The 27133-nt window shown below is 41.8% G+C and overlaps 2 protein-coding genes across 3 annotated transcripts; one reads left to right on the forward strand and one right to left on the reverse strand.

The window, feature by feature from the left end:
- On the reverse strand, nt 1-7078 carry FSAF1 (40S small subunit processome assembly factor 1; the record flags this gene model as incomplete). The annotated part of the gene is made up of 7 exons (XM_084202639.1): nt 1-825; nt 1441-1493; nt 2503-2589; nt 3273-3368; nt 4353-4409; nt 6523-6812; nt 6913-7078. The coding sequence occupies 7 exons, from the start codon at nt 7076-7078 to the stop codon at nt 696-698; spliced, it is 879 nt and encodes a 292-aa protein (XP_084058765.1). The 3' UTR covers nt 1-695.
- GNPAT (glyceronephosphate O-acyltransferase) lies at nt 7056-27056 on the forward strand. Of its 2 annotated transcripts, none has more exons than XM_084203140.1 (16): nt 7056-7313; nt 10705-10896; nt 13288-13464; nt 14304-14433; nt 16644-16771; nt 17225-17300; nt 17889-18040; nt 18131-18261; nt 18929-19152; nt 21325-21570; nt 21982-22061; nt 23775-23915; nt 24798-24897; nt 24991-25084; nt 26023-26084; nt 26374-27056. In XM_084203140.1, the coding sequence occupies exons 1-16, from the start codon at nt 7077-7079 to the stop codon at nt 26415-26417; spliced, it is 2214 nt and encodes a 737-aa protein (XP_084059266.1). In that variant the 5' UTR covers nt 7056-7076; the 3' UTR covers nt 26418-27056. The 2 variants fall into 2 exon arrangements, with proteins under 2 accessions (XP_084059266.1, XP_084059267.1); XM_084203141.1 differs by having other exon boundaries at nt 7060-7313; nt 10708-10896.
- The last annotated feature ends 77 nt before the right edge of the window (nt 27057-27133 follow it).

Consider the following 27133-nt stretch of genomic DNA (forward strand, 5'->3'; position numbering starts at 1 on the left):
CTTTTGAGTGTCCATGCTCATTTGGCTCAGTCTAATATGGTTTTGTTTTTAAAAACCAAACAATCAAGCCACCAAACCATTATTCCAAAGTGCCTATCTGGAGATCTCTACAGAGATATACAAGATGAGTGTGTAATGCTTGCCTGGGACAAAACTTCAGAAAAGTATTATTTTCATTCCAAAGCAGGTAATTTTGAAACATTAAGAGGTTTTGCTGGACAGAAAAATCATTGTGCAGTTCCACTATCAACTAATAATCCATAAGGACAGAAAAACAGATTTATGTCCAATAAATGTTTGGAGAACACCTACTTCCAGTTCAGAGTGAGTAAGATACTGACTTTTTCCAAATTCCTTCTGTATAAAAGATATATTTATATTAATCCATTAATTTATGGATTAAATGAGTAATTTATTTACAGCCAATAAGCTGATTCTACAAAAAGAAATGTTTTATTCATCACATATTAACTAATAAAAATAGCCTGTATAACCTTCTTAATAAGAACTCTAATCTTTATTTATAAAATGGTAAATTCTAATCTTCATCCCAAGGCAGAATGGTACATAAAAATCCTGTAATAACAAATAAGATTAAAAAATTAGGATGTGGTGGATAGGCAAAAGGCCCCAGAAGTCTGTGTTGGTAGCAATGTGAATTCTCTTAGGTATATTGTCCATTTCACTCATGAAGTTCATTTGCTAACTTTAGATGATTTAATTTTCTTTATGTCATGGCTTTGCAGAATCAAGGTCCCATTTCTGAATTTTCCAACTTGTCCTGCAGGCCAAATGCTAGGCACTGATTTCTTCCTCTTGGCCTTCCTGAAAGAGGAAAAAAAAAATAAAAGAAACAGCAGAAATACATGCTTATTATGGTGAAGAAGTCACCTATTTATGCAGAGTTTGGTATTATGGAATATCACACCATAGCATGTAAAGACTTCAGAACATTTTCCCTTCATACATGCAAAATTTACAGCACAATACAGCACAATTAACATTTTTAAATGTTTAGAAACATTTTAGATTTTTGGATAGAGAAGGAAGAGTAGAGAGAGGGAACCTGCTGCACTAGGATTAGGAAATGTCAGCTCACTTTCAAGCCTCTGTATACTGTAGCTTATGCTTTGCAGAAATTATCTCTTAGGGCAAATGCTCTGAGCAAGTGCTGTCTCATGAGTCTGCACACAGGGATTTTCATCCCTCTGACTTTCTGCTGCAGTCTTAAGACTTGTTGGGGCAGAACTGACATACTCTCAAGTAAAGCTGTGGAACTGAAGCCTCTGGAACAGCCAGGCACAGAGCAGTGTCACCATTTTTTGAGGAGCTCAGCACCTGGAGAATTTTGTTGCACTGTGATGTGCATGATTTCTGGAGTAAGACTGTGCAATTACATAGGGGAGATACACTGGGGAGATCATGTTAAAAACACCTCACCCCTTCTGTTCTTTCTGCTTCTTCTTCTTCTTAACAGAATCACCTTTATGTTCCTGTTTTTAAAGACAGGAAATAAAGATATTTTAATGAAAAAGGAACAGAGCATGCTGGTTAAACAGCCACCTGCACAAAGAAAATTCAGTAAATAGCCTTTACTTCACAGAGCAGCAGGCACTTATAGCAAGCTGGGAGACCTTCTGACAGAACAAGTGATGCAACACATTATGGAGCCACTGCCAGGAGTGCCCAGAGCCCTTCCTTATGCCTATGGAAAGTACAGCTCACTCATGACCAACGTGCTGTCCCTGCCACGTGCAAAAGCAGAGGCTTCCTTCTGGGGCATGTGATAGATCCCAGGGTCAGAAGATGGACTTGCTACCAGGCAGGTGAGTCCTGTCACCCAGCTGAGGACAGCTGTCAAATAACAGGGCTCAGGTGTGACTGGTCATGCACTTTGAGCCACATGACAGAGCAGGACAAGTAGGTCCCTGTGAAAGAGGGTGGCAGGAAACCGGCTGATAGAGCAATTACCAGCCCCACCAGCCTGCTCCCACCTACATGGGAAGGCTCCATATGGAGGCAGAGAGCAGGCTTAGAGCCAGATGGGCTGTGCTAGAGGATGGATGCAACAGAAGCCTCACCCTTGCTTTAAATAATGAGTAGGATCCTTGATGGAATTGTGCTGATAAAAAAGCAGTTGAATATCCGGCTCTCTATGGTCAGACAACATGCAACAAACTTTAATTGGAGACCATTCTGTTTCCTCTTAAGGGGAAAGGATAAAAAAAACAATAACCACTGCTGATTTTGTGTCATCAGTCTATCATCCTGGAAGGGTGAGGCAGTGAAACCAACCACAACACAAGCCTAACTCTGTGTCTTCATACTGCACACAACCAGCTTTTACCAATGAGATTAATCCTGTAGGAGCCAGTAGCCCAATCCACAGAGAACAGCAGGTGTCAAGATCAGGCACTCCTGCACCTGAGGTGTTATCTGAGGCTCTTTTAAAGAGGGTTGGCTCCTACATGCTGCCTTTTCTACAGAAAATTTCATACAAACCTTTTCCTCATCAGCATCTTTCACTGCTTTTTTCTCTTTCAGTTTCTCTTGGTAAGTCCTGTAGTTCATATGTGCCTTTTTGGGGGGCTGCAACAAAGATTGGGAGGGATACTGCTGATTAAATTTTCAAATAGGTTCAAAAATTATTCATACACTTGCACAGACAGCATTTTTCACATGATGGTGGCAAAACATTACACATGCTTATTTCCTTTTGGGTGAGAGGACTGGACTTAAGAGACGTCAGGTAATCACAAATTGTTTCTTTCTTGGTGAGGACAGCAGAGAGAGACAATACTGTTCTGTGATCAGCCCTATAAGGTTTACATACACACTCTGAGCAAAAAAAACCCAACCCACTTCCTAAAAAACACCCAAAAATATTATTTTTTAATTTTATACTGGTTATGATGAACTAAAAACTTTTCTCCACCTTTATCTGTCTGTGAGAATGAAGATTTAAAAAGTGAGCCCCACTCTCCAACTATTTATTTTTTAATGGCCTGATTAAAAATTAGTAAATGATGTTTTTCAGCCTGATCAGTCATATTTCACCTGCAATACTTTCCTAATAACACAACCATACTAATTTTCTAATCATCTACAGAAAATAGACAAGACAGAACAGATGACGTAGAGGTAATGATGAAGTGGGAGAAGGGTCAGGGCAGGGGTTTTAAAAGAGGAATACCAAAGCCCCTCATGTTCCTTACTACTTTTCTGCACTGTAACAGTTGGGTGACCTCCAGCACAAACCAAGGGACAATTACCTTGGCTCCCAGCATGATAGCACGCTCCCGTTCCCAGACACGTTGCTCCTGCTTCTTGTAGCCAGTGATTCCGAACTTGTGCACTTCAAGGCGAGCCTAGAACATTACAGAAAATTGCAGGCATTTCATAATGTCCAACCTGTTGTAAAGCAATGCCTGGCAGAGTTCAATGAAGTCATACTCCTGAGGAAATCCTGGCTAATACTGGAAATTGGCGTGCTATAAAATAAAACTGAGTTCAGAGCCATACTGCAGAGCAGTTAACCACTGTCCAACTCATCTTTGGATGGTGAGGACTGTCAGAATTTTCAATTCTCCTCATTTCACATAAAGTAATACATGGAATGGATTTCTTCCATGTAAAAAATGAGCACAGGTAGAGTTAACACTACACAAGCATACCTTGGCAGAACCACTAATGAATCCATAATCTTTTTTAAATCAGTGATTAAATCCCCACCCTTCTTAGCAGTACAGAGCTCCATGCAGAATCTCCAGAGATTCCACTGGATCATAACACATCCCTGAGCCGTGATTAGGCACACAAAACAACTTGCACAGATCTGTAAACAAGTCAGTAGCTAAGGTGGCCAATGCTAGTTATGTTCATGTAAGAACAGATGAGAATAAAAAGACAAATGGAAAAAGCCATTTCTTGTTTCAAAATCAGATGCAAATACACTTTTTTTTTCCTTCTCACATGAGATCTCAGAGATTTAACACCATAGGGCAGAAAGAATTATGTTAAACATTATGGGAATTCAAGCACCTTTACACATCCCTCTCAAATTCTCACTGGAAGGTCAGAAAGAAAGGCCATGAAATTACACACCTCTCTCCACATGGAGCAGCTGACTGCTGCCAGCCAGTTCCTCCTTTGGTGTGGCATGTAGCCAGAATTACCTATTAGGAAATCCTCGCCTACAAGAGAAATTTCCTATTAGGAAATCCTCACCCACAATCCTCATGTAGTCATTTCTGGAAAGGTTTCCTATCAGTCCCACCGCAGCTTTCTGAAGTATACCTGTATACATAACTGTACACTAAACTAGTGACATTAGTATGATCCTACTGACTTACCTTTTCAAAGTTAAATTCTTGTCTGACTGCATTCTTCTCTTCATTCACTATTTGGGTCTATAAATAAAACAAAACATTTCAAATTAATATGACAAATAACACCAGTTTAAATGCTGACTAAGGTAGCTTTCTGAAAACCAGGGAAATGTAAAGTAAGTTGTATGGAATAATACACAGGTTTCCAGCAGCATTTTTTTCTAGCTTTATTTCCAGGATCTGTTAAAAGAGACAGTTTCAATGGCATTTTTCTAGGTAAGTAAGAGAAAAACTGCCACATGTGAGCTATGTATCACTCATATGTCCATTTCCAAACCCATACCGAACAGCTAATATAGGATAGCTTGTGAATTTTAGCTCACTGTCATTTTATTTGAGAGTGATAATAATGCAGGTACTCACAGCTGGGGCAATATATAGAACAAGCTTAATTCCTAACTGCATGGACATATATGAGAGTCCATTTCCAGCTTCACTAATGCCAGAGAAACACCTCCAAAAGATGCACTGTCAGCAATGGCAGAAGCCACTTAGCACAGGCTGAAGAAAGGACTTGCTCAAAATGAGCTCAGAGAAAAGTGTATCTTCTCTACTCCATGATTTACACAGACACCTTCCCTCAGCAGTTCTCAGTTTGGAGGGGGACTCTCCAGGGGGAACACACTATATCCTAGAAAGAAAAAGAAAAATCTCCAGGGAGAGAGTTCCATGCTTGCTTGTTACAGGAGTGTCCCACATGGGACACTGTGGAGCAGCTACAAATCTCCCAGGACTTTTTGATCTGCTTTTTGATTTCAGGGAGGATGTGCTGAGCCACCTCTCTGAGTGGAAGCTCTGCCCACTCCCAAGCATGCTGATGCAGGCAGGCAAACTGCCATCTGTTCAAGAGATTACCCTGCTCACCTTCCCTGTTTGCTCCCAAAGGTACAATCCGCTCAGAGGAAACAGGATACTACATAAGCATTACAGCTGAACTGAAATACATTACATGCATTTCCTTTTCACTCTCCAGGACCTCAGGGCAAAGTAAGTCACAGGCTCAGGCCCAAGGGTTACATCAGGGTTTCCCTCTGCATCCACCACAGCCAAACTCCTCTCAGCTCTGCAAAGGCTTCTATATAGAATTGCAATTTCAACCACAAATACACCTGGCTATCTTCAGAGCATTTTGCTAACAAGCATAACACTAGTATTTTCAGGTAAAAAAAACTCCAGCTATAAAAAACTTAAGAAAATTTTTAGAGGAAAACATGCTGGAAAAAGCGCAAAAGTTTATGGATTCAAACAACTGCTTGAGTCTCTTGAAGTCCCCAATTCCAAGCAATCAAACCCCCAATATCAGTAAGTCTCTCTGAATTCAAGACAGCTATATGTTGGCCCATCTGAGCTTATTTTAGAATGTGCTTCTGATGTTATGGCCATAAAGACAACTCAAGGAAAACAACAAGAGAGGCTATAAAATCTGGAGACCAGTCAACCCCTCTGCTCATCTTCCAGCCAAACCTAACCAGACCTCCCTGCTGAAGGAACTCAGCTACTGTTTTTGGTAGCTCAAAGCAGTTCAGCAGTAACAAACCAACCCAGAGGACCGAGATCTAATGCTGTCATGCCTTCCCCTACTGACTACCCAACACTCATCCTCCAAGAACAAATGCTGCTTGCCAATGGCCCAGTGCTGCTGTAATGCTAGAGAAGAGAAGCAAGTTTTGTCACCTCACATCCACAGCTACTGACAGGAGCAGAGCAGCACACAAAACTCCTGGGCACTGAAGTAACCAAGAGGCTTAGCCTTCCATCTCTTTAACTTCTTGCCGTAACATCAGGCCTGTCAGCAAATCAATTTAGTTTGCTGAAATGCGCCTATTTCAAACATAGGACTCTTATCCAGAGATCTGAAATTGAAAAAATTGGTCTTCACGTCCTGCCCCCTCCCCTGCTTCATCCTGCCCGTTTCCAGCAGCCCCACTGGGAATCAGCAGGACCAGATGCCATCGAGCTGAGCAGGCGGATGGCCAAAGCATCCGGATTTCCAGGCAGCTGTATCACAAGAGGGACGAACCCGGGCACGGCAGGGGGCTGGCGCCGGCCCAGGGAGCGCACCCCGCCCGAGGGCGCCCACCCTGCGGGCAGGGGCGGCTCGGGGGCGGCGGGGACCGGGCCCGCGCGGCTCTACCTGTGCTCCTCCGGCGGGCGCTGCCGAGGGTCCGCACCGCTCCTTCCTCTTCCTCCCGCGGAACACCACGACCTCCACGGCGGGCGGGGCGGAGGGGGCCGGCGGGGCAGTGCCGGCGGCGCTCAGCTCGGCCCGCAACTCCCCGAAGAAGCCGCGGGCCCCGCGCCGCCCGCCCGCCGCCGGCTGCGGCTCCCGTCTCTCCTCTTCCTCCTCTTCTTCCTCCGCTGACGGCGGCACTGCTCTCGCTGCGCTGTCCTCTGCAGCGCGCCGGGCGCCGCCGGGCTCCTCACCTGTACCGAGCACATGCCGTGGGTCAGCTCCACGCCGCCGACGCTCCGCTCCAGAGCGCCCGCGCCCTGCCCCCTCCCCTCCCCGGCCCCCAGGGAGGACCGTGGTGCCGGCGCAGCGCCCGGTCCGGCCCCGCGCACCCACCCAGGTCGTAGAGGGCGCCGAGCACCGCCTCCAGCCGGCGGCGCGGTTCCCGCGGTCCCATGGCTGCCGCGGCGAGCGGGCGGGCCGGCGTGTGACCCCCGGCGGCTCCCGTCGCACCCGACATGGCGCCGCCCATGGCGCGGTGCCCCCGCCTTCCGCCGCCGCACCGCGCCAGGCAGCCGGGCCGGGGCGGCGCGGGGCCATGGGCGCCGCGGGAGGCGGCGGCGGGCGGCAGGGCAGCGCGACGGGGTAGGGCGGGTGAGCGGGGCGCGGGGCGGCGCGGCGGAGCTCGGAGGACCATGGCGACAGCGGCGGCGGCGGGGCCCGGGCGGGCGCGGCGAGGGGCGCCCATGTACTCGGTAGGTGGCAGCGGCGGCGGGAGCGGTGCCGCGGGGAAGGGGCTGCTCACCTCACCCGCGCTGCGGCAGTGCCGCTCTCTCTGAAGGGGAATGACGGCGCTTGGTGCAGTCTGCCCCTCCATCCCTTACCCCCGGTTCGTGTCCCTGGGGAAGGGGAATCACGCTCCGGAGGGAGAGACGAGGCCTCTCCCGGGCCCCGGCGGGACCGGACTTTTCCCTCACGAGTTCACCTTCCCGCGTTGCCTCCGCTGCTCCTTCACTGTCTGTCGTGGCAGTCGCGACAGCCAGAGCTCCCGATCCCGAGCGCCGCGGCTCCCCTCAGAGCTGCTGCGGCGGGCCCGGCGGGCCAGGGGCGGTGGGAAGTGTCTCCGCCTTAGCGAGGCCGTGTCCCGGAGCGGCTCTCTGCGATGGCAGGTGTCCGGGCACCGGGCGCTCCGCAGGGCTTCAGCCCCGCAGCAACCTCTCCTGCCAGCCACGGTGAACTCAGCGCTGGGAGGGTGTCGTGGGCATGGAGTGGCTGAAGCGGGTTTTCCCGTGTTACACAGAGAAAATTACTTTATTGACCTTGTTCGTTCGTTCCCTGCAGCTCCTTTGCCAGCCTCAGACAAGGAGGTTTAGGTGTGGGGTGCTAAGCCCTATCTTTCACTAGCCTTTGGAGGAGGGGACTAGGGAGAGAGGGAAACGGCTCCTTGTTTCCGCAGGGAGTCCCAAACTTCTCTTCTGTATCTTGTCTGTGTGCTGGTATCCCAAGGGCATGGGGAGCACCATCGTTACATTGCATATCCTAGTTATAGGGAAGCAGAGGAGTTCCAGGCTCCTGCTGTTTTGCTTCTGTACTTCACCGCTGTCACAGTAACAGAGTGCATGCCACTGAATCTTCTGATATCCAGGTTTCCAACAGTGTGTTTTCCAAGTGTGTTCTCTACCAGCTGGCAGTTGAAGCTGGAACAACAGCTTGGCTGTAATGTGTAAAAGCACAGTTGCAAATCTTTGGTGTTTGGTGAAGTGTATGGTTTGGCTCCCTCAGTGCTCCTTCAGAACACGGTGTGAAAATAACTATTGCCATGGAGAGAATTCAGTTGCACATCAAGTCTGAAGACCTCAGACGAAGAGCAGAGGCAGAGAGGTGATTTTTCAGTGGACCATAGCCCTAGCAAAACTCTGCTCACAGGAGCTGTGCTGGGGAACATCTGTAGCAGTGCAGTGACTGCTGATGTGGCTGATCATGCCCGTGCTGAGTGCTGCCTTTCTTTGTCTGGATTTCATGTAGTTGCTGATTGCAGGATTTTAACTTTTTGTAACTGCCATAAACATTGCTTAGATGTTCTGAGCAATGACTTGTCACATACTGATCTGAGTAGGTGATACTTAGCGTCATTTTCTGCTACTATTTTGAGCTTTTTTGCCATTATAGAACATAAGGGATTAATTTTTGTTTTATTTTAATCAGGGGGATTGATATAAGGTGTCAACAGCAACAGATGGCTGATAGAAACTATTTGCAGTCATCTTAACAGATCTTAGCTTACTCATCTCTTGCAAAATACTAACCAGTTGAAAGCTATGAAAGAAGAGGGGTTGAAAGCTGTAATGCTAAATCATACAGGACAAAAACCCTAAAAGTTTTAATACTTTTATGAGATTGTTTTTAAAGTCCCTGCTGAGTTTGTTCTGCAGTTACTGTGAGGTAATTCTCTAAACTGCAGCTGTGGAAAGAAAAGTTATACAATCTACTAAATGCAGTTATGGTAGAGGGATGGTCTCAAAATTTGCTTGTCCTTGAGAAGGTTAAATATTATAGTGGGATTTGTGTCCTCCAATAAAACAAAATTGACTTTTGATATAGATGAGGCTTTGAAGGATTTTTTTTTCATTCTTAAGTGGAGATATTCTTGATTTGAGTTGTTTTGTTTTGTTCCACCAAATGTTACCTTGTGGGGATGAACGGACAGGAGGCTAAAGGTTTGCTCTCTACAAATGTCAGCTGCTCTGACGGTGTTGCTGATGTGGCTCTGGTTGGCTGGCTGGCAGTGAAACCCGACTCCCTCTCCCAAGGTTGAAAACCCAGCTGCGACTGTAGGGCATTTTGCTTATCTGTTGCTGGTGTTCCCCTGGGTGTTTGCTGGCCAGGCTTTCCACTCAGCACCAGAATAGGTCACTGAAGGAGCTCATGAAGCATGTTTTATCGTTTATTATCAGTTTGGTTGTGCACGGGTCAGATGTAGAACGGGGAGGTGGAATGAATGAAAAGATTGTCAGTGCTACCCTTCAAGTGGAACTGTGGAGGAAGACATAAGCATTTTTATTTTTAATATCATCTAATAAATGTGCTTGGTCATAACTAATACTTTTTTTATTCAAGAGAGGCTTACTCCAGTTGTCTTACTTACCTGGTAGCTATTGCTGCTGGTTTGAAGCTTGGAGAAATACAGTTTCACTCTTGGGAAGACTGAGGGGTCATTCATACAAACTGTAGTGATATAGGAGATAATAGGAGACGTCTCTCTCCAGCACAAGGGTCTACTTGCTCAAAGGGAAGAGTTTTGTCTGAATTTTTTGCAGCAGGATGGATCCACAATTAGTTCTTGATGCCCTGAGGTTTTTCCTGCTTAGCATTGGTGGTACTGATTACTCAGAGGCTGTGCTCTCTTTACCTACGTGTGCACTGTGTTGCATTCATGTGGCTGACAGTGAGGTGATCTGGAGTTTTTTTTAATTTGCTCTTGCCTGCCAATGTTTCATGTACCTTACATCCAAGTTGTGTGAAAGCTCAAGTCACCAAGGCCCCAGATGCAACTTTTAAGTAGCAGGGATTATTTTCTGTGTGTTGATGATTGGGTTTTTATAATGTGAATCATGGCATTGTCTTAATGAAACTGTGAGAGTTGGAATCAAAAGTCTTATAGCTAATACCTGTTAATTATGGAGAGGCTGGAGGCAAGGCACTTCAGCTTTAAAAGCCCATGTCTTCTCTCAGTTTCTTCCTGTTGTGTGGAATTAAGTAACATGGCATAGGGTGAAGATCTTTGCAGTTGAAGGGATTAGGGTAAGGGTTTTTTGGGGGAGAGGAAGAATTAAGTAACATGGCATAGGGTGATTTGGGGATCTTTGCAACTGAAAGGAATTAGAGTGAAGGGGTTTTTTTTTTGGGGGGGGAAGGGGGTGTGTGTTTGTTTGTTTATTTTGCTTTTTAGTTTCTTTCTGGATCACTTTTGCAAGCAGGTGGTATTGGTTTCTCCAGTCACAGAGTACAGCATGCAGACATTACTGAAAGCTAAGAAGAAACCCCAAATGTTGCAGAAGTAGTGCATATCATTATTTTGGTGCTGTGGCCAAGCAGGTCACCAAATAGCTTGAGACAGTGTCTCATTCTTCATTTGTATGTTCCTAGCAGAAAGAGCTCACATCAAAGAAAAGAGATGAGTTTGAGGATATCTTGGAGGAAAGACGGTTGTCCAGTGACTTGAGATACGCCATGAAATGTTACACCCCGGTGATCTACAAGGGACTTTCACCTTGCAAGCCAAATGCTATCAAAAGTGCTGTTCTCCAGTCAGAGCAAGTTCAGTATGTTATCAAGCAGGTGAGTTTGCACAATGAGCTCTAAGATGAGGTGGATTGAACGCAGCCAAGCTTTGTGCGGCAGCAGGGAAAAAGAGATTGTTGCTGATCTTGTTAAAGTGTTAATTGTAGTTTGGAAGATGGTCCAGTAAATAAATAACTCTTTTGGCAGGAAAAAGAAGATACTGGAGTTGCCACTAAAACTGTCAGGTTCATGAAATAGTGTTTTGATTTTGCATATACAACACTTCATCATTAATCTATCCAGGGTGCCTGACTTCTTCTTTTTTCTCTTTCTCTCTTTCTCCTCATACTCCACTGTTCTCACCACAGAACAACATTGTCAAAGACATTAGCACTCTCCTTCCTAGCAGACGTTTTTGTACTTTGGGGGTGTCTTGTAGAAATTTTATAGGTTAATGATGCATTTATGAACAAGTCCTAAAGGCTACTTTCGCTACAATGAGAGTTCTATATGACAGATAATTCTTTGAATTAGAAATACTGTTTAAGATGTAACCATATTTTTTGTTTTAATATGAAGGGCAGCTACTACTTGATAACAAATAAAGTATTTTATGGTTAGGCTGGCTGATACTTTGCACTGTGTTTAAATACCTGAAATATGTGTGTGTGTTAATTAGCAGCATAAACTAATTTCAGTAGCCATAAAAAATAATTGCAAGTGTGTAGAAATACCTAAGGTGTTTTGGTTAGTCCTGAGTGACAGGCTACTGTAAATTTTTTTCTATTTGTTTCTTTTAATGGCTAGTATTACCTGTGATACATCAAAATGTGTTATAACCTGACCAAGTAAAATATGTCACTCTACACCACAAAGTAGTTCTGCTTCCATTATGGATTGCTAAGTAGTATGAAAGCCAAAAAAATCTTTCAACTCCAGACACCGAAATATTTACTGAAAGAAAATACAGAGAATTTGGTAGAAAGATGTTTGTGTGATGTTTTCTTCTGAAGTGCTTTTTTGATAGAAAATTATTTTGATGGATATTTCCTGACTTCATCAAGTGGTTGAAAGGAGTTAGCAGACCTGCCATTGTGGCCTGGTTCCCAGTTTTGCACTAGAGGTTACTGGAAGTTTCTAACTGAGAGTGTCTTGGGCAATGTGCCCAGCCCTCTACGATTAGGGTCTCTCCTGCCTGGGAAAGGTTTGAACAGCTTTACACAGGCGCACTTGAATTTGTTCTTGTGCCAAATTGTTGTGGTTACTAAAGTTCAGTGTGGGAAGTTAAGGTCATTTGTTTGTTTTAGCTTTCTCTGTGTGACTGGTCTGGGTTTTTGGTTTCTGATTTTGGGAAGTTCTTAATTCTAAGTGGATTTGCCCTTAGATCACACAAGTGGACTTTTGGAAAGCCTTTTGCTGGTGAATGAGAACAGAATCTCTTCCTGCTGAATAACAAGAGGAATTTTTTGGCTTTCTAAGCAAGACTGATTTTCTCAAGCTAAAGTGGAGGCAGTTTTTGGTTTCTTTAAGTGGATAAAATAATCAGTTTAAACAACATGTGGAAATATGTAGGGTAATGGGTAATGCATTTAGGAAAACACATTCGACCTAGTAGATGTGATAGTAAGGTATATGGAGGTAGATTGGAGGAGATGGATTTTCTCATATGTCACAAAATGGAAATAGTAGGTAAGCACCACTGGCTTCCAAATGGAGATGTGCTTTTTTGGAGGCTTTTTCTTCTGCTGTTCCTTTCCTTTCCTCCTCTATGTTGAGTAAAAGTCATGTTCCGTATTCCATAACAGTAAAAGGCTTAACTTTTCAATTAAATATTTCTAGATTCAAATACCAAATTGGAGGGATGGCCATTATTCAAAAGGGAATGTGCATGGCAACAGAAGAAAGATCATTGATATGCACAGTTGGTAGAGACAGTGTATGCAATTCAGCTCTCCATTGCCAAAGGAATGCATCACAAAGAAATGGAAGTGTGATACAGCTGAGGTTCTTTGTAAACTCTAACCCAAATGCACTTAAAATATTTACATTTTGACTGTCTCTACAAACATAGGCTTAATTTTACTATTGAAAGAAAAATGCACACAGTCTTCCTCAGACTGATAATATAGGAAATATTCTTTGAACTTAAATATCCTCTGAATATGCTGCAAGTTAAAACATTCATATGGTGTGTTTGGGGGGAGGACTGTTGAATGTCCTCCCCCCACCATTGATATCTAAGGTTCTTTTGGTTTTTAAGCGGCTTTAACTTGGCTTTGTTGGCTGGCACCAAACAGATTCTGTATGACTAGATCCACACCTATCACATAAAACAAAATCTTGTGGACTATTGCAGTAGTTCTATCATAGTAGCTGTGGCACATTAGAATGGTCTGCATAGGCAAGGAGAAGGGAACAATTTGTCACTGCTGTTTTGTTTCTCCTTAGTTAGCAAAAGAAACGGGAGAATCACCTGATATTATTCAAGAAGAAGCCACAGAAATCCTGGATGAGATGGGCCACCGTATGCAACTAGGAGCTGTCAGATTTTTTGCCTTCACTCTGAGCAAAATATTTAAACAGCTTTTCCAGAGAGTTTGTGTGAACGAAGAAGGAATGCAGAGAGTGAGTACTGGTGGGAGGAAAAAGTTAAAATATACCAGACCAGTCACTTGGACAAGAGCTCTAATCACAAATAACAAATGTGAAAAATACCCTCTTAAAAAAAAAAAAAAAGACTGCACTCACTTTTGTTTATTAGTGCATTTCTTAGTAAACGTGGGAGGAAAGACTGATGATATGTAAGTATTTTAGAGGCAAACAGCTGTCAGGATTTTTTGTATATTTTCCAAATGCTTCCTATATTAAGGAATACCATGTGCCTGTGAATATCTTAGATCAGCCATGGAGAGAGTGTTTTCTATCTGATATTATAAAATAAGAATGCATTTAGCTGAATTGGGAGTCACAATATAATATTACATGGCCGCTCAGCAAAACCCTCATACAACCAAGTGTGCTGAAACACTCTCCACCTCTGAGGCAGGAGATGCTTTAGGTTTTCCTCGGCTTCTGGGAACCATTGTCCCCCTATTTCATTTCAGGATATTGCTATTCTGGAGGGTGCAGTGCATTCCCTGGAAGTCAGCAATGTCAGTCCTGACAGCCCCTATTTGGTTTCCCATCCCCACCAAAAGGGATTGGAATTAGACTATTGCATGATGGGGTGCCCCTAGTTTTTGAGTCCTGTGATGGTTGTGAGCTTCAGGTTGCTACTCTGGAAACAACTGCTCCCAATTTCCAATGGGTTCTGTGCTGAAAGATCCGTATTGATTGTGTGGACAGAGAAACAGCTCTCAAGCCAATTGGGTTTTGTTTGCCTTGAGCCCTGTGCAGGTCTATGTTTGCAAATTTCAACAGTCAGTAAATACTGGGACAATATTGTTTGCACTGTTCTTTTTCAGTTGCAACACGCCATTCAGGAGCATCCCGTGGTGCTGCTGCCCAGCCACCGAAGCTACGTAGACTTTTTGATGCTGTCTTATTTGCTATACACGTATGACTTGGCCTTGCCTGTCATTGCAGCAGGAATAGGCAAGTATGTTTTTAACAATGTTTTCAGGGTTCAGAGAATTGGTAGCATTCTCTGGTGGCTGCAACTATAAGTAGTTGTGTGTTTAGCTTCTGCTCCAAATATATCTTGTTAAATCCTCCTTGGGTAAGTTGCTTATAGTGTCCGAAAGCTTCTCATTGGTGCTGAGTCCTGTCAAAGGTGAATTTTTTTCTTAGCAAGTTCACCCAGAAGTACCCCATCTGTAGACCTGAGGCTGGGGCAAAAATAAGGGTTGTGAAGAATACTTCTATTTGCTTTCATTGCCTGGTAACAGGGAAGAACTTAGCCACGTGCTACTGTGTGTGCAGAACTTTTTGTGGTACTTTATACAGTTAAAGTGCAGTCACAGCAGCCAGATACAAAGTACCAGACACCTCATGCTTGTTTCTGATGTGATTAATTTCTTTGAAGTATTGGCAGAACTTTGTGACATGCTGAGAACAGAGCTGGTAGGGAAGTGATACGGCATATCAGAGGTCAGATTTTGGATATACTTAGTTGTAAAGCAGATGAAGCCAGTATGTTTGTAGAAAACAATTCCTGAGGGCTGGAACAGTAAGTGTCTTCCAAGTTAATGTACTTTTTGATAATCTGGATGCTGTCAGCACTTAACTTAGACACCTGATCTTGGAAGTCACGAGTATCAAAGAGGCCTTCTAAGCAGGCAGAAAACCAGCTCAGGTCTGGTGCAGCACTGTTACCTTACCATGCACAGGTAAGGGAACCTAGCAGAGATGTTGGAACTTTCTGCCTTACTGTAGTCTGCTTTTCCAGTCAAGAAGTTAGCAAGACTAATAGAAGCTGTAAGAACATGCTTGCTATGGAATGTGAGATTTCCCTTGTCCTTGAGTTTGCTGCATCTGGGTGATGTGGATTAGATTCACAAGTCCATGTTTCACAGCTGCCTTGATCAAGGTGTTGCAGTTTACCTGTTGTGTATTGTTCAAAATCTGCTCACATGTTGTTATAGATATTGGTGTAATCCTTTACTGACTTGGATTAGAGTATTTTTGAATTTTGGACCTCAAAATAGTATGTTAAGATACTATTAGTTTAGCTAACAAGGATTTTTTTAATGATTAACTTTTTTTTAATGCTTTGGGCGCTTCAGGGTGAAAGTCCTCCTAAAGAATTAGGGGCTTTCAGCTTGATGCTGCCTGCACGTGTATTATTTTAAATTCCTCTGGAGAAAACACAGTTCTCTATGATTGTAGTTGTATTTCATAGCTGCATATCATGTTAGAGGTTGACAAGATGTGGTTTACAAAGTCACTCTGAAATCAGCACTTGTGCTGAGTGGAGAGACTGTCCTGATACAGGTGGTAAATGCCTTTGCTTTGTTAGTTATCTCTTGGCTTCAAGCATACAGAGAGATCTGTAGGGATTCTCTAAGGGACGGTAAATAGTTGCCAGTACATCCTCATCCAGTACATTAGCAGGAATCTAGCTGGTGTTGGGAAGATGTTTCTGGCACCTGTGACATCTTCAGGGCAGTCATTGTCAGTGTTGCAACTAGAAATGGGAATTTATTTGACTGTGTGAATATCTGTTCTCCAGTGTTTCATGGATTGAGGTGGCAAGGAGGTTGAAATGGCATTGCCATACAAACATTGCCAGCTTATGTGTGGACTCATTTTAAATGCTTCCATAAGAACTTTGTTAACATTAAGTGGTTTTCCCTGCTTTTGACAAGTTAAGCATTGACTGTCATTGCTTAAAACTGAAAAACTATAAAATAATTTTAGCTGGTTTGGTGTACATCCCCCAAAATGATGAGTCAGGATTATAGATGGTCTAATGTAGTTTAATTGGCTGCCTATTTTCTGTGTCTTCTGGAATATGTTCAGTAGGAGCTGCTTTTTTCTAAAGATGAGTGAGACAATGTACTTGAGAAACTTAGTCTTTATTATGGCTGAACTCTGACCATCTAAATTAGGAAAATAAATTGCTCTCTAAGTGAATGCATCTTAAAAAAATGGAAAAGATATTATAATATGCCATTCTTGTCTGTAGAAGTCTTGCTAGACAATTTGGAAGCAAATAAATGTGTTGGCAACAAAGGAATCCTTGAAAGAGATCTTCTGTATTTGAGTAAACAGTGTGATAGAAATTTTGTGGTTGATTCTGCTGGCTGATATTAATCAGTAAATTTTGTGTGTGTGGTTTTGTTTTTTCTCTGAATGTTTTTCAGATTTCCTAGGAATGAAAATAGTTGGTGAGCTGCTACGAAGGGCAGGTGCCTTTTTTATGCGTCGTTCCTTCGGTGGCAACAGACTCTACTGGGCAGTGTTTGCTGAATATGTGAAAACGATGTTAAGGGTAAATAACTTGCTGAGATCTCAGAATGTGTACTTAAGAAATACTCTGTTTAAACAATTCTTGTGAGATATGGAGGATGTCTTGGCTGTGTGACTGAAAGTCTTCATCGTGATCTAAGTGCTTTTTACCTCAGATTTGCTGTAGGTGAAGACCATGTGTGCACTCTATTATTATTACACACTTCAGTAAGTGATAAACAAATTACTGCTTATCAGTTGCTTTGGATTCTGTGCCCATATCTCATGACAGACACAATATTTTCATTAATTAAACTATATGGGGTGGAAAATACAATAGACGAATGCAGGCTTACAGATGACTGAAGTTAGATATGTTTGTCTTTCATTAAAACAACTTACTTACATTTGAAGTACTTAAAACTATTTGTAGGTAATAAAGAAGAAATGTTTTTTCTAACTGGATTTTGTTTGTTTGTTTGTTTTACTTTTGAAGAGTGGCTATGCCCCCATTGAATTTTTCCTTGAGGGGACTAGAAGCCGCACTGCCAAGACTTTGACTCCAAAATTTGGTATGTTTATTTAAAATGTGGAACTTCTAATATTAGTGTTTTCATTAGTGGCTATGTGCTTTGTAAGTTCTTTGGATAGAAAGAGATGTTAAAGTAGAGGGAAATTGGGAAAGTCTGCCAGAGTATGGAAAACACCATGGGTGGGTTCCAAGGCCATGCAAAGAACAGCAATACATTTCACTTGCACTCTTCTGCTTTTGCTCCCTTTGCCCCATTGTGTACTAAATTCAATAACTCTTCACCATTTTTTTTTCCTAGACAATAGGCATCCCCTGGCCAGCAGGGAAATATTGTAGTTCTAACTGTAACAGTAATTGGGAATCTTTAGAAGGAAGATGCTGTGCAAGCACAGAGCAGTGCTGCTGAAAAGAGCACAAACAGCTGTCCAAGAGTGTTGCTTCCATTTACTCTGTGTTTTAAGGCTTGGGCATGTCTTTTGCTGCTGCTTCCTTGAAGAGAGAACAGGCACAGTGTATACCTATTAGCAGTTTCTAAAATACAAAGATATCCTTTCCAAAGTTAAATTGCAGTTGCTTTTCCCTCTTTGAAAGAGACAGGTGATTAATGTTTTTTTTTCCCAATTGGCAGGTCTTCTCAGCATTGTGATGGAACCCTTTTTCAAACGTGAAGTCTTTGACACATACCTTGTTCCCATCAGCATCAGCTATGAGAGGATATTAGAAGAATCTCTCTATGCATATGAACTCCTAGGAGTCCCAAAGCCCAAAGAATCTACATCTGTATGTAAATTCCTTAAGAACAGAACAGAAAGGGACTTGTACACACCCTGTAGCACCAGAATTTAAGTTTTCCTCTTCTTGTTTTCATAGGGGTTGTTAAAAGCCAGGAGAATCCTCAGTGACAATTTTGGTACCATACATATCTACGTTGGCCAGCCAGTATCCCTTAGAACCTTGGCATCTGGGAGGATCAATCGGTGCCCGTACAATTTGGTTCCCAGGTACCGCATCTTTCCATGGTGTGTGCACAGGAAGAACATTGGTTTAGTCTACACCTATGTGAACTAGCTAAGATGTTGTCTTGTACTTTGTTTTCATCTTCTCTCACCTCCCTCTGACTGTTCAGACTGCTGAACCTGTTTGGTCTGAGCAGAGGCTTATTGTGCTTGTGATTGGGTGTTTCTCAAATGAATTGTTACTTGTGGCTTTCCCTGTGTTGAGAAAACACCACTTCAAAATTTAATGGTGATGAATGAACCAGGCAAAACTGATTTCTGAGAATGTGGTGCTTTTGCCACTTAAAATTTTCACCTTCCTCTCACTTCTTGCATTATTCCTGCAAGCTGTTAAGTGACCGTATGTCAGGGAGAGCTGTAGCTGTGACTGGATTGTGTTGCCTTTGCAGTTTTTTCTGTAAAACATAATGCTTCTGAATTTTGTTTGAAGACAGCAAATATACAGTATCAGTACAGAGGTCTGTGCTTCAGGTACTGTCATGCAGCTACTGAGGCTTTGCTCTCTACTTCTGTTTTACATAGCATGTAGAATCACCCTGCAGATGTTAGATGCTGTAAAGTTACAGATCTGGGAACAATATGAAAGAAAGAGGGGTGTTTTTTCTATTAGACTTTTTGAGCTCTTTACCTTAAATTGGATTGTTTTTTTCAGGCATCTTCCCCAAAAGCCATCTGAGGATATCCAAGAATTTGTCAGTGATGTAGCTTATAAAATGGAGCTCCTGCAAATAGAAAACATGGTTTTGAGCCCATGGGTGCTAGTTGCTGCTGTCCTGCTCCAGAATTTGCCTGCTATGGAATTTGAGCTTCTAATAGAAAAGACCCTGTGGCTTAAAGGCTTAACACAGACTTTTGGAGGATTCATTGAATGGCCTGGTATGCAGAGAAAGTGTTATTTCTGTTCCTCTTGTTGCTTATGAAAGATAAATTATATTTCTATGGAAGCAATGTACGGTAACAGCTTTATAGAATTCTTAAAATTATAAATGGATTTTAGGATATGCTAAAAATCATGCTGAAACCTGACAGGTTTTGACTTAACATGTTGAAGATAATACTTTGAAAAAACAGTTAGGTGGAAACAGAACAGACATTTTACTGTTGTATCATGAAGGGAGGTAAATTCTAAGGCACTTTAATATTAGAGTACTATGGTTTGTGTAGTGTCTGTCTTTCTGACCTAATTGTAAGTCACAGGCAATTTTCTGATCTACACCACCTAACTCTGTGTAGTGCTACATTTCCTGCTTGGTACTGACAACAGTATAAGTTGTTACTGGTGCAAAGAACAAGCAGAAACAAATGGGTGGAGGAAATCAAAACTCTCAATTGTCTGTTTATTTTTAAATTTCATTTTATCTCCAGAAACAATGATGACTTTTGAAGAGAAGGCTTCTTTGGTGGTTTTATTAATATATATACACCCCCTTTTATATCTCTGTATATATTTATAGTGTATATATTGGCTGCTGAACGATTGATTGTGCTTTCAAACTTTGTTTGAAATTTCTCTCTGTGAGCCAGAGTGGCACAGGCAATTTTAGAGCCTCAGGATGTAAGTGGTAAAGCTAGCAAGGAACAGTATTGTGTAATGCACGTGGCTAGGGTGCATTTCTGCTGTGGGTAGACTTAAGCCAAGCATCTTTGCTTTTGTAGTCCTGAGTATAATCAAGGATCCCTCTCACTACTACAATAAAGAAATAGGAGCAGTCTACTGGTATAAAAGAGCTCTGTCACCTCTGGACAAAAAACCTCTTCTTTCAGGGATTGGCACTACAGGGAATGCAGGCAAGGTCTGCTTCTGCCAGACTGCTAAAAGCAAGAATTTCATGGCAACACTTAAACAACATTTGTAATCTTACTACACAGTAAAAAAAAAAAAACATACTACATCCAGATTTGCTTATTTATTTTGTTTATTTTCTTAGCAACAGTTAGTAAGCATTTGCTTTAGTAGAGTTGTCATGTAGTCAGGGAATAGCAAATTGGCACAGTAATGAAATGGAGGAGTGACAACAGCTGAGTGGATTTTGTTGGAGTGTGCTGTCTGTGCTCAAGGCATCATTTACATACTGGGTTTGTTGTTTTGGTTTGGATTGTCAATTTGAAAGAAGAAATACATTTTAAAGGCCAATTTGCTCATGCAACTGCATTATGCTCTCCATTCTTCTGTCTCCGAACAGCTGGTTATTTCTGCCCTTGGAGTGCTGGTTGGTCATTACAAGCAGAACATTTGCAAAATTTTATATTCAAAACAGGAAGTGTAAAAATTACTTGCACAGACTTCTGCTTCCTATTGCATTAAGAAACTTGGGAGCTTTAGCAAAACTTGAACAAAGTAGGTTGAAGGAGTAAATAAGATGCAAGGAGACTCTACATGAAATCTGTATTAAAGGAAGGGAATATGATGGGGTTTTTCTGTCAGAGGCTATATTGATTTGATATACCTGTGGTGCTGTGAACATATGAAGTGTATTTTAGCATTCAATATGAAGTTTTTATTGCTTGCTTGTCAAATTGTTCCAAATTTGATGCAGGGAATATTTCTCATTGAGTAGGTACGTTATGCAAGAATATTTATGCTAAGAATTTTTATAAGTTTAATTTGGGATGAGGTCTTGCTTATGTATGAGAGTTGATGAAAAATTTTATAAAAAGATTTGTACCTCTGATTCAAAACTTGTAGTGTCAGAAATGCTTGAGCAGAAGTGTAGTCTCCGTTTCCTTACTAATGAATGTTTTCACCATACAGATATAACCTTTTTCTCTTTGGAGGCTCAGAATATTTGTTCCAGAGACAAGGAATAATTACAATTTGCAGTTGTTAGTAAGTGGAAGAATTTGAAGTGTTTTAATTATAGAAATGTGTGAAATTTGTTCTCTCCATGTTATACACGCCTAGTTTGCCAGTTCCTGGTATGGAACCTATTGGAACAGCTCTCTAACTGAATGTTTGGTGTAGTGTCTGAAATACTGGTGCATTTTGAGCTGTTTCAATAGAGTTATGTTCCCTTTTGCAACTTCCTGAGTGTTGTATTTTCCTCCTAGATAATCTGTGTGCCAAAAAAGCAGTCCTGTCTGGCCTCACCCTGCATTCCAACATCGCTGGCCTTGTCGATGGCCACGTGGTCCTGAATGACAAGGGAGTGGAAGATGGAGCCGTAGGGGAAATCGTCTTCAGGCACGCGCTGGCCGTGCTCATGTGTGCCACGTACAGGAACCAGCTGCTGAACGTCTTCGTGCGCCCGGCCCTGGTGGCAGTTGCCTTGCAGATGGCACCCAGCTTCAGAAAAGGTACGCTGGGGCTCTGAAAAGCTGCCGGCTTTGCTCCCTGTGCCAGCAGCTGGGAGAGGAGCACCAGCTTCCTGCGACTCCTAGCGGGAGCTATCTGACGCTGTTATGTTTGGGATAAGGTGAATGTGTTGGGAGGGCATGGGGATATTTGGCTTGCCTTGTTTTTGTTTGTTTACCCTTTGATCCTTTTGTAGGATTTGATTGTGGCATTTAATGCATGTTTTGAGAAGCTGCAAGTCCCTGCTCTTTCCTTAACAGTTTAATCAAGTGCTTTGAGTACTTGCTGTTCTCTTGGGGTTTCTGCCATTTTATGTATGCTTCAAATGCCAAGTTCGTATTTTACTTGATGTAGGTACTCTCTTAAATAAGGAGTAAATGGCTCTTCACTTGCGTTTACAATATTTTTTTCAGAGGAAGTCTATAGCTGCTTCAACTTCTTGAGAGATGTTTTTTCTGATGAGTTCATCTTCTTTCCTGGCATTTCATTGAAGGTAAAAACATCCCTTGTACAAAAATGATGATAGTAATGCAACCAATTATAACAGCATGATTCCAGGGCTCTGCTAAACAAGTGCTTTGTGAAAAACACCTACAGGGATATCACCTTGATCTATAAGTGGGAGGGAGAACTTGAAAGGGGGGTCATGTTGATTGCAAAATATTGTCTGAATCCACAAGGTTGCTGATGCAATTTTTTTCTTCATTCCAGTACAAAAGCTAAAAATCATGAAATTGCCCAATTCTGAACTATTAAAATGAACTGTAGCACAAGTTTGGCTTTTTTGCATAAAGCTACCAGTCTTCCAGCACAGATCTGAAAATCTGTGTTAAAAGTCTTTTCAATGAAGTGTAAGTGCTGTCTGGGGTGCAGCCTGTGAAAGTTTTTGAAGTGACAGCTTTCCTAATGGCATAATAGTTTCCCTCTTAGAGTCTTTGGAAGCTTTACTTGCATCCTTTTTTGCTTGAAAAGAGTTTCCCTGCATTTTACCTCCTGCCCCATACAAGCATCAGTCAGACAAAGCCAGTATTGTTCCTGAACACTGCCTTATTCCAGGGCTCAGTGTGCCTGTGTGCACCCCTAGCACAGCTGGATACTGCCAAGCTGGGAAAACTGCAGGCAGCCCTTGGCTCTCTGCAGGACTTGCTCTGTCACTTTGTACACAAACCTGCTGGGTCAGAGCTGGCTCCTGTCCAGCCTGCTTGAAATGCAGGTGAAAAGAAGTTTATCAGTTAAAAAGCTGGTTCAGCCTCACACCCAATATAAATTGGTATGTGTAGTTTTTAATTGTATTTTAAACTGATTGCATGTTATTTTTATCAATGCCGAGGACAAATATATGATGGTGATAGTTGTGATCTTTCCTGCATTAAAAAAGAGATAGTATAATTTTCACAAGAATGTTCAAGACTTGCAAATGTATTAAAATCCCATCGATTTTTATATAAATGAGAATTGGGCCTTTTTTAAAGGCTGACTGGCACTGTTAAGTTTTGTTGACGATTTTTGCCTCTTGCGGCTTTCTTGAAATAGCAGAAAGTGGCAGGGAGCAGGAAGGTGGCTGGCTATGACTGACTTTGCTGGAGTCAGATGAAGGAGTTGGCTGTGATGCTAAGGGATCTTTTAGCCACCCACTCACCGCTGTATTCATTGATATGTCTGTCACGTCCTTGTCCCATCCCTCTGTGTAATCTGTTCCCCTTTTGCCCATATTGGCAGTAAAATGGTTTTGACCTTGACATTTCCAAACTTCGTAACTTTTTGGCCATTTGTTTTCTGTTCGGTAGAGGGCAGGTCAGTGATCTGTATTATCATTTATTGCAAACACTGGACATGAGATAAAAGCAAACCCTTAGTTTAAAAATAGATAAATAAATAAAAAACGCGCACAGGAAAAAACCCTAAACTGGACAACCTGACCCTGTTTTGACAAAATCCTGAGGGAGCTCAGGCTGGCTGTTGCAATAGCAGCTACAGCCACTTTCTTTGTGCCAAGGTCTGTTGTGCATTGAGGGACTGCTGTGTTTAAGAATATGTTCCCACTGCCTTTTTATATGGGTATTTTTAGGAGACAGAAAAAGTCTCTTGACAGCTGAGTTCAGAAATGAAAGTGGTGCTCTGTTGTGGTTTCTGTTGTTGATTTTGTGGGAAATGGTAGCTGCACTCCTGTAAATGTTAGACTTTTAGTTCTGTATTTCTTGCCCAGGATTTTGAGGAAGGATGTTTTCTACTCACAAAATGTGATGCCATTCAAACAAGTCAACAGGAGATTTACCCTACTGACAAAGGAAGTGGCACAGTGTCTTTCTTGTCAGCTATGTTCAGACCTTTTGTGGAAGGTTATCAGGTATGTTGTCCTTCAGAAAATGATCTCTTTTTTCCTGTGTTTTGTAGGGATGGTAAGAGAGCTGTGATATTTCTGTCTAAATAGGTTGAGAAATGTAAAAGTTAAGAAACAGCAGTAATCTTAAAACACCACCCTTCCCCAAGGATCCTAATTTTAGCTTTTGGCTCAGACTTGTCCAATTTACCAAAGCAGTAACTACTATGTAATGTGATGGCTCATTGTGGATTTATAAGATTCATAGGGAGTGTGCTGCTACCAGATTCATTGTTCTATTTTATGAGGAGCTCTTGCTTAATTCATTTCATTTGGGTTGTCCTGCCAGGTGTGGAAATGAGTTTGCGTCTCCCTTTCTGATAGCTTTTATGGGAGTCATTAATTCCACCCATTTCTCTTTAAATTCTGGTTTTTCCAAGGTTTTAATAAAATTAAACATTTACATTCCTGTAGTAAGTAATACATACAAACCCAAAAGGCTAAAATCTCAGGTAAGTCGGTATAAGATTGGTGAGACTGTAGGTGTTTAACGTAGTGGAAGGTAGTGATCTGATGTGTGAGGTGTACTGATGTGCCCATTTTTTCCCATCTTCAGAACAGGTATTGCTTTAAAAAACTTAAACTGTTTTTCGTTGTAAGAACAAAAATGTAAAATTAATGTCTAAGGTAGCTATTATAGAAATATAGAGTCTTATTTTAATATTGGGATTCTCTTACCTGTAAAACAGTAATAAAGCTTTCAGATGCCCTATGCAGTGGTACCTTTTGAGTTCCTCTCCTATGCTTTTCAAAGTGCAATAGTATTACTTACAAGGACATGTCTGTTTATAACTCATTACAAGCTGACAATCTAAAAGAAATGAATGCTCATTTTCTTGAAAATATTAGTTAATTTTCAGATACCTCTCAAAGGAAATGAAAGAAACATTTACTGAGAAGCAGTTTATACCCGGAGTCCGCAACTTTGTTTTTCAACTTCTTGAGAAGGGTGTGTACAGCTGTTACTCAATGTGATTTTACAAGAGTAGCCTGTTAATCGAAAATGATAAAAATTTTAATTGTGCTTCTACCTTCTCTGTAGGGAGTACACAATGTTATGAAGCGCTGTCTTCTGACATGCAGAAAAATGCCTTATCAGCTCTTGTGCAACTGGGTGCAGTGAAGAAGAAGAAAATGTAAGTAAAGTTAGATATCTGGTGTATAGAAATATTAGTGACAATTCTTATTGTCTGAGCTCCTAGTAGAACAGCAGAACCCCAACTGCCTGAGCACCAGAGGTTGACTGGAGTCATAGAGGAGACCCAACAGTTCCTTTCTGTACATGATGTGGAAGTGGAATGGCATGTCCTCATAGTGGAAAGACTCCTGTGGGACCTAACAGCAAAATTCATTAAGTCACTATTAGGCTGCTTCTGATTCCCTTTACATTTTGGTTTTCAACTTTTCTCCCAAGACTCTGATAAGAAAAGAACAGCACTGCTTATTTGTAATACTGTGTGCTACAGTAAGCCTGGTGAGGCAATGTAAGCAATAATCAGGAATACTGGTAGTTTTGGGGGACCTCAGTACTGAACTCATCTCAAAGCAATTTAACTGAAAGCTTAATCATTTGAGTCTTTACACAGTTCATGGTTTATAGGCCTAAGATTAAAATGCACCTGTTGCTGTATTATGTGTTATTCTGTTATCAAATGAATTTGTGTTATGGTGCTCCTTACTGTGTTTAAAAGTAAGATCATGGAAGTCCCCAGTAGGACAAGTCCCTGCAGTGTCTGGAGTGTTTCACAGAACATAGTTGGCAGCTGATGACCTGAGCTATTTCCTTATGCCTCTGTTCATGAAATAGGTTAAGGTAAACGTCTATAGTTAAATTCCTCTTTCAAGTAAAAGGAATAAATTGAGTGCAACAGAATTTGGGGACTGGAAACAAGAGAAAAGGTAAAGAAACCATGACTATTCTAGAGTAGAAGTCTGACATGTCCTTAAATTTGATATGTATGCTGGTATGATGAAAAATATTATGTAGTTATGAAAATATTTAATTCTGATTATTTGTGTAGAAATTACTGGAATAAGGAATATTTGTTGAGTAAACTGCTTTTTGTAATTGTAGGCCCAGTGGATTGACTTACAGTGTAAATCAAGAGGCTGTTAGTAAAATCCTGGACATGTTTGGTAAGTGTTCTCTAATCAATTTGAAGAGACCTTCTCAAGTTATAAATTACTTTGGCCAATGCACATATGTTAGATGTAGTAATTCCATAGACTTAACTGCAAAAAAAATCTTAGTAATATTTTTTTACAACGCTTTTTCTGGTATCGTTAGCTGGAGCTTTGAATCTCCCTTCTTTATTTCACATACTGTACAATCCAGTGGCTAAGGGCAGTGAAGTAAGGGGTAGTTTATTGGCGTGGTGTTTACAGCATGTTGATCAGCAATATTTAGTGTGGGTTTTTTTGTTAGATGCTCGGATACCTGTACAGAAACCTGTGGCTGCACGACTCTGAGTGCTGTGAGTGGATGTAAGCTCCTGCTGAGAACATGGACCACTGCCCCACTGGAGCAGGGAAAAGACAAGGTTCCCCTCCTGCCCAGCCAGCCTTCAAGCGTGGGAGACACAGAGGTGTTTCTTCAGCTGGACAGCTCTCCATTACCACTTAGGAATTGCTGCTGAGGGGCTTAGAGGTGTATGTACATCCTCACCATGTTTTGTTTTTTAAAACAAATTAAACATTGTCTCTTTTTAAAAAAAATTGAAAGAGATGTGCACAGCAATGGCTACCTACATACATTTTTCTAGACTTGTAACAAGGAATGTGATTGGTTTCAAGTATTTCATGGATGTGAAAATGTAACAGGGAATTAAAAACTTGCTATTAAAATTAATAATTAGACAAAAACATTGCTGGCTGGCTAAATGAAAGGCAAGGCCCTCATGAATGAAGAGCACAAATCAAACCTTGGGCAATAACCAGAACTGATAAATGTGTTGGGTTTTGTGTTTTGGTATTTTGTGTTTGGGTTGGTTTTGGTTTGTTTTTTTGGTTTTTTTGTTTTTTTTTTTTTAAAGGCAGCTTGGCATTATTTTAATTACTTAATGAATGTTATATTTAAACATTGAATTAAAGCACCGTCGATTGCGTGTCTGTCGTCTCTTCCCCCGTCTCACCGCTGACTGCGCTGTCCGTTGAGGCGGCAGAGTTCTGCCCTCGTCTTCCAGGGT

This window comes from Fringilla coelebs, assembly GCF_963513975.1.
Source record: "Fringilla coelebs genome assembly, chromosome: 3".
NCBI lineage: Eukaryota > Metazoa > Chordata > Aves > Passeriformes > Fringillidae > Fringilla > Fringilla coelebs.